At 41.0% G+C, this 7,860-nt stretch overlaps 1 protein-coding gene across 1 annotated transcript in view; it reads left to right on the plus strand.

Annotated features, from left to right (window-relative positions):
• THAP9 (THAP domain containing 9) overlaps positions 1–7,434 on the plus strand; it is a 20,280-nt gene extending 12,846 nt beyond the window's left edge. Inside the window, exon 5 of the mRNA XM_008055608.2 lies at positions 5,451–7,434. Coding sequence (XP_008053799.1) covers positions 5,451–7,434 — 1,984 coding nt within the window. The remainder of the gene's footprint in view (positions 1–5,450) is intronic.
• Positions 7,435–7,860: the final 426 nt, after the last annotated feature.

The raw sequence follows: 7,860 nt of genomic DNA on the forward strand, positions 1-7,860 counted from the left end.
AAAAAAAAAAAAAAAAAAATTTAATTTTTTACTGTTTTTGCCATAGACTCATTTTTGAAAAAAATGAGAATTTTTCTTTGTCATACATGAATAAAATACTACTAATAGAATATTTCCTTCCAGTCTTTCTATGCTTAGATTTAGTGGTTTTTATTTAATTATGAAATTTTGTACATAAATTTGCCTCCTGCCTTTTATTACTTTATTAGGTATGTCTTTATCCATTTTTTTTCTTTTTTTGAGTAGGAGCCTCACTCTCTCACCCAGGCTGGAGGGCAGTGGCACACTCACGGCCACCACAGCCTTCACCCGCTGGGCTAAGGCAGTCCTTCTGCCTCAGCCTTCCAAGTAGCTAGAACTACAGGAGCGTGCTATCATGCCCAGCTAATTTTTTTGATTTGTTGTAGAATCAAGGTCTCACCAAGTTGCCCAGGCTGGTCTCGAACCCCTGAACTCAGGCAATCCTTTCACCTCTACCTCCCAAAGTGCTAGGATTATAGGCATAAGCCACCATGCCCAGCAATCCATGTTATTTTGAACTCCTTATAGCCAAGTTTTAGTAGCTGCATGTTATCAGCTACTCCTGTCCACTCAGCTCTGGTGTTTCCAGCTGTTGGACACTTACGTTTCCATCTGGGGGTTGTAATTGCTGTTTCATATATTGAGGTGAACGTTTGTGTATAAAGCATGCTCTCTTCCATCATGTGACTTTACCATTCATGCTCAATATTATACTTATTCATGAATGTCCATGTTCTGCTAAGCAGGGGCATTTGTATAGATAACTGTGTTAATATTTCTGCTCCTACACCATTTTTTGTCTTCTTATTGATATATATTGTACATATTTGGGCGTCCCTTTGATATTTGATATATGTATATAGTGTATGATGATCAAATCAGAGTACTGGGATATCCATCACATCAAACATGGATCTTCCTTTGTGTTGAGAAGCTTACACCTTGTCAGTCCAGTCCTCTCTTCTGCACTGGTTTTATGGCATTATTTAGTATACTACATGACCTCTCATCTTTTTTTCCATGGTTTTTTTCATTTTTCATAGTTTTGCAGCAACTCCTAAGTTGAATCTTCCTGGTAATTACAGCTCACACTTATCTTTTCTCTCTTCATGTCATTTTACATTTGTGACATTGTACATTCAGATTTACAATTCCAGTACTCAAACAGTTGCTGGTCAGGCGCTGTGGCTCACGCCTGAATCCTAGCTCTTTGGGAGGCTAAGGCGGGAGGATTGCATGAAGCCAGGAGTTTGAGACCAATCTGGGCAACATAGTGAGACCCTGTCTCTACCCCCCAAAAAACCAAAAAACAGTTACTTATTTTTTTGACAATGACTAAGGTACATTGTTTAATTTGATGATAATACATGTTTGTTATAAAACATTCAAACAGTATATAAGTATGTAAATACCAGAAAGTGAAAAACATAATACTTCTCTTCCCCTGATCCTACAAGATAACTACTGTTGGCAGTTTTGTGTATATCCTCCAAGACTTTTAAAAATCTGTCTGCCAGGCATGGTGGCTCACGCCTGTAATCCCAACACCTTGGGAGATGGTGGTGAGAGAATTATCTGAGCCCAGGGGTTCGAGGACCAGCCTAGGTGACTTTGCAAGACCTACAGTAAACCAAAAATTAGCCAGGCATGGTAGTACATGCCTGTAGTTCCAGCTACTTGGAAGTCTGAGGCAGAAGGATCACCTGAGCCCAGCAGGTCGAGGCTGTTTTCAGCCTGGGTGATGGAGTGAGACTCCAACTCAAAAAAAAAAAAAAAAAAAGAATATATGGCAATTAAGACAACATGCTATTGATAGATAAACATTTTTTTTTGTCCAGCTGATTTTTTGAACCCCTGAGTTCAGGCAATCCTCTTGCCTCCGCCTCTCAAAATGTTGAGATTACGGCACAAACCACCATACCCGACCATGGCCATATATTATTTCTATTATATTAATGGTACATACATGTATATTTTTAATACAGTTTATTTAGAAAATAAATTGGAGAGAGCAAGAAAGAGGGGATTCACCTCCCCAAGGGAGGGGCGGGGACCAAAGCTTAGAAAAACATGGCCTGGCCATAGCTCAAAGAGCACATGGCCACACCATAGCTTAGCAAGGAGATGACCCATAAATTTTTTTTTTTTGAGTTGGAGTCTCACTCTGTCACCCAGGCTAGAGCACAGTGGCATGCTCAAGTATTAGATCTTTATAATCATTACATTAAATATTCATTTATTCAATAAATATGTGTTGATCAGGAACAGCTAGTGAGGCAGAGAAGAACCAGGAGGTTGTGCTGCTGGCCTGAAAGCCCAGCATAGACAGTGTTTCAAGGAGGGAGTGGTCCTTGATGGCCTGGATGCCCAGTGTATAATGTGTTTCAAGGAGTGGGTTGGTCCTCAGTGACCTGGAAGCCCAGTGTAGAGAGTACTTCAAGGAGGCGGTGGTCATCAGTGGCCTGGGAGCCCCATATAGAGAATCCTTCAAGGAGGGAGTGGTCCTTGGTGGCAGGCTGCTGAGAGATCAGGTGAAACGAGAACAGAGGCTTGACCACTGAATTTTGCAAAATGGAGGTCACTGACCTTGAACCAAGTAGTTGCAGTGAAGCAGGGGAGAGGTAAGGCTGACTGGAGTGAGGTCAAGAGAGACAGGGGACAAAGCAGAGAAATGATCATGAACTCTTTCCAGGAGTTTTGTGTGAAGGAGAGTGGGGTCTCCGAGGAGAAGGGGACTTTGAGGAGGGCATCTGTTGAGGTGGCAGATGGCTAGCATGATTGCACATTCACGGGTGTGGTCCAGTAGAGAGAAGAAAACTGGTGACACACAAGAGAAAAGATAATGACAAGATGGTAACACCCAGTGCCACTGTGGAGGGAAGGCTGACCTTATAATTTACAAGGACGTTCAATCACTGAAACAGGAGAAAAGGCAGAAACACAGGTACAAGAGGTTAACAAGTTTGGAGGTAGGAAATGAGTTTCGTTTTGTTTTTTCAGAGTCGGGGTCTTGCTTTGTTGCCCCGGCTGGACTGGAGTTCCTGGGCTCAAGCAATCTTTCTACCTCGGCCTCTACAAGTAGCTGGGACTGTAGACATCTGGTACCTCATCTGGCTAGAAAATGAGTTTTTATTGAATTGCTTCTATTTTCTCAGTGAAATAAAATTATTAGCTTGAGAGTTGGATAGGGAGGCATTAGAATTTGGGGAGAAAGGAGAAAGTGTGACTAGTCATTGCAAAGGAAAAACCAGAAAAGTAAATAAGTAGAAAAAGGATAGCACCAGATTTGTGTTCAGAACCGTTGTTTTTCTCTCCATAATGATGGAGAAAGAATTAGATGGTTAATAATTAGAAGATGACAGAACGAGCCAGACTTACATTTTTAAACTATCATGCATCTTTCTTTGATTCTTAGCCACCTCAGATCCTAATTTCCTCTATACACTGATGTCGGAGCCTTTTCTAATTCTTCCTGAATACATGTCCAAAACCTTCCCAGTGCTGTGTTTCTTATAATTCCAGTGCTTTGGGTATTTTAAAGTAGCTTATCTTCACAAATTGCATGAAATTATGTCATTATAAACCTCAATTTACCTTATTTTAAATAGTGATACATTTAGTATGATCTTGGTAATAGAAAGAAAATGCTGGCACAGGCTAGGCGCAGTAGCTCCTACCTACAATTCTAGCACTTCGGGAGGCCAAGGTAGGAGGATTGCTTGGGGTCCAGAGTTCGAGACCAGCTTGGGCAACATAACAAGAACTTGTCTCTACAAAAAAAAATTTAAAAATTAGCCTGGAATGGTGGCATGTGCCTGTAGTTCCAGCTGCTTGGGAGCCTGAGGTGGAGGATCACCTGAGCCCATGTTGAGGCTTTGGGGAGCTGTGATCCAGTCACTATACTCCAGCCTGGGCAACAGAGTGGGACTCCAACTCAAAAAATTTTTCAAAAAGGAAAAGAAAAAGAAAATGCTGTCACAGTTGTTCCTTATTTGTATTTCCTCTATTTCTAATTTTCCATGTTTGTATTCACTGCAGTTGAGTAAATTAACTCCCTCTAAATTAAGTGCTATGAGAGAATCAAAACTGGTGTTTACCAGTGGGAGGAGCTCAAAGTTTTTTTGTTTGTTTTTTAAATCGGAGTCTTATTCTGTCGCCTGGGCTAGAGTGCAGTGGCATGCTCACGGCCACTGCAGCCTCTACCTGCTGGGCTCAGGTGATCTTCCACCTCAGCCTTCCAAGTAGCTGGAACCACAGGTATGCGCCACCATGCCCAGCTAAATTTTTTTTATTTATTGTAGAGACGAGGTCTCACTAAGTTTCTCAGGCTGGTCTTGAACCCCTGGACTCAGGCGGTCCTCTCATCTCGGCCTCCCATAGTGCTGGGATTATTGTATCCAGCTGGAACTCAAAGTTTTAGAGGAAAACACTTAGCTCATCATTAGGGATCTCTACGACTATATTTTTCCCAGGCAGCTTTAAGACCCAGCTTACTCCCTATAATTGTTCCATAACTAAGTTATTAGATATTGGTTTGTTAATTTAAAAAATCATTTTGATGAGGTTGTAAATTAAAATTGGTTTGAATTTTCTAAAGGACAATTTGGGAATATGTATTTTAAATTAACCCACCCAATTATGTGTTCCTGAAGTCCAAAATTTCTTTTTCATTTTTATTAAAGTTGAGTTCATTTATCCCAATATATGCATAACTAAATTTACCTCTGCATCTTTCTCCTAGAAATTTACGCAAATGACATAAATGTGTATATGTGTATGTGAGTACACACGCACACATTGTGGTGCTATTTATATTGTCTAAAAATTTAAAATAATCCAAATGTCCTTCAGTATGGGTTGGCTAAATTATTTTAACTATACTGTGGTGTATACTGTATACACATTTATTTATTTATTTTTGAGTCAGAGTCTCACTCTGTCACCCAGGCTGGAGTGCAGTGGCATGCTCACAGTAACTGCAGCCTCAACCTGTTAGGATCAGGTGATCCTTCCACTTCAGCCGTCCAAGTAGCTGGAACCACAGGCATGTACCCCATGCCTGGCTAATTTTTTTGATTTACTGTAGAGATAGATGAGAACTTGCCAAATTTCCCAGGCTTGGTCTCGAACCCCTGGACTTGGGCAATCTTCTCGCCTCCACGTTCCAAAGTGCTGGGATTACAGACGTGAGCCACCATGCTTGACAATATGTTTACATCTTGAGGTCCTACTTTGTGTTCCTAAGTGTCTCTGTCATCTTAGTATTTTACTGTAACTCTATGAGTATATGCTTGAAGATGTCTGTAGCATTGGCTCATGCTTGGTTTTCTTTCCACAGAGACGTGAGACTACTTAGCACCACTTAAGTCACCTTCCCTTTATCTTTTCATTTATTAAATTCTGTGTTTTCTACTTTTCATGTTTTCCAGGTGGTTGTCCAAATGCCAACCCAGTCCAGGCTTCAATAGCAACATTTTTTCGTTCCTTCAGCGAAGAGTGGAGAACGGAGACCAGCTGTATCAGTACTGTGCATTGACAATAAAAGATGTCTCTCTCAAGCAGCAGCTTCAGTGGGATCCCAGCAGTCACAGTCTGCAAGGGTTCATGGACTTTGGTCTTGGAAAACTCGATGCTGATGAAGCACCACTTGCTTCTGAGACGATCTTGCTCATGGCAGTGGGTATTTTTGGTCACTGGAGGATGCCTCTCGGTTACTTCTTTGTCAACAGAGCATCTGGATGTTTGCAAGCTCAGCTACTGCGTCTGGCAATTGGCAAGCTGAGTGACACAGGGGTCACAGTGCTAGCTGTCACTTCGGACGCCACTGCTCACAGTGTGCAGATGGCTAGAGCTCTGGGGATTCACCTTGACGAGGACAGCATGAAGTGCACGTTCCAGCACCCGTCGGCCTCCGGCCAGCAGATCGCATACTTCTTCGATTCCTGCCACCTGCTGAGACTCGTAAGAAACACATTTCAGAGTCTGCAGACCATTCAGTTTCTCCACGGCACAGCACACTGGCAGCATCTGGTGGATTTAGCAGCGCTGGAGGAGCAAGAATTAGCAGGTAGGGAGAGGAGCCCATGCAAGCTCATCAGTTTGAAAAGTCACGTGCTGAAAGTGAACTGTGCAGCCCAGCTCTTCAGCGAGAGTGTAGCCCGTGCATTAGAACACTTGCTGTCCACAGGCCTGCCTTCTTTTCAAAAATGTATGGGTACCACTTATTTTTTACGCTTAATTAGCAATCTGTTTGACATTTGTAACAGTAGGAACCGTTATGGAAAGAGACTTAAAGGGCCTCTATCACCTGAAACATACAGTAAAATAAATCACGTGTTAATTGAAGCCAAGACTATTTTTGTTACTTTATCCGACACTAGCAATAATCAAATCATTAAAGGTAAACAGAAACTGGGATTCCTGGGATTTTTGCTTAATGCCGAAAGCTTAAAATGGCTCTACCAAAATTATGTTGTCCCAAAGGTCGTGCCTCTTCCTTATCTTCTGACTTACAAGTTCAGTCAAGATCATCTGGAATTATTTCTGAAGATGCTTAGGCAGGCATCAGTACCCAGTTCCAGCCCTACCTGCATGGCATTCCAGAAAGCCTACCATAATTTGGAGACTAGGTGCCAATTTCAAGATGAAGTTTTTCTAAGTGAAGCAAGCATCTTTGACATTTCACTTGCTCGAAGGAAAGACTTGGCCCTCTGGACAGTCCAGCATCAGTATGGTGTCAACATCACAAAGACACTCTTTCACAAAGAGGATATTTACCAAGACTGGCCTAATTGTTCACTAAGTGAGGCATTACTAGACCTGTCAGATCATAGGCGGAATCTTACCAATTACGCTGGTTATGTTGCAAATAAATTATCAGCGCTTTTAATTTGTGAAGACTGCATTACTGCACTGTATGCTTCGAACCTCAAAGCCTCTAAAATTGGGTCATTGTTACGTGTTAAAAAGAAAAATGGTTTGCATTTTCCTTCAGAAAGTCTATGTCGGGTTATAAATATTTGTGAGCAAGTTGTAAAAACCTATTCAAGAATGGCAGTTTTTGAACTAGTTCCTAAGCAGAGGGAATTGTATTTTCAACAGAAAATATTATGTGAGCTTTCTGGGCATCTGAGTCATCTTTTTGCAGATTTAGATGAGCATCTGTTTGATGGAGAAGTGTGTGCCATCAATCACTTTGTCAAGTTGTTGAAGGATATAATAATCTGTTTCTTAGATATCAGCACTAAACGTGTAGTGCAGTACCCCTTGAAACACCATTCAGAAAGAATTGAAATGAAAACCTTATCAAGGAAACTTTGGTCATCTTTACAGGATTACAGATGTTCAACTGTTGCTCATACCAGTTCATTCAGGAACCCACTAATTAACAATGAGAGACCCAAAATATGTTAACATTTTTATTAAGACTACTTGATCACCTTTGTTTTTGAAGTTCAGTTTGCCATATTTCATAAATTGATCATTCTGCACAGTGGACAGATTTGCAATTCTGACTTCATAGAATTTCTAATTACGCGCATTATAAAATCTCCTTAAACTTTTGGTATGACTTGCAGCATTTAGGAGTTTTCCAACAATAGGAGCAGACTAGGCACAAGGCTGCTGTCTTTGAATTTACTACTGTGAGACTGGGTAATGTGACTGGACATGTTTTCAACTCATTCGGTCTGCTTTAAAAACAAGACCAAAACTAGGAGTTACCAAAACGTTGACTCCTGTTATGAACATACCATATTTCCTAAGAGCTTTGGTTCATAATTCTTAAGAATGTTGACAATACCTATGAAACCGTGAATATAATTTTTATTTAAATATGAC

The sequence above is a fragment of the Carlito syrichta genome, unplaced genomic scaffold (assembly GCF_000164805.1).
Source record: "Carlito syrichta isolate Samal-C Ts95f unplaced genomic scaffold, Tarsius_syrichta-2.0.1 Scaffold301890, whole genome shotgun sequence".
Taxonomy (NCBI): domain Eukaryota; kingdom Metazoa; phylum Chordata; class Mammalia; order Primates; family Tarsiidae; genus Carlito; species Carlito syrichta.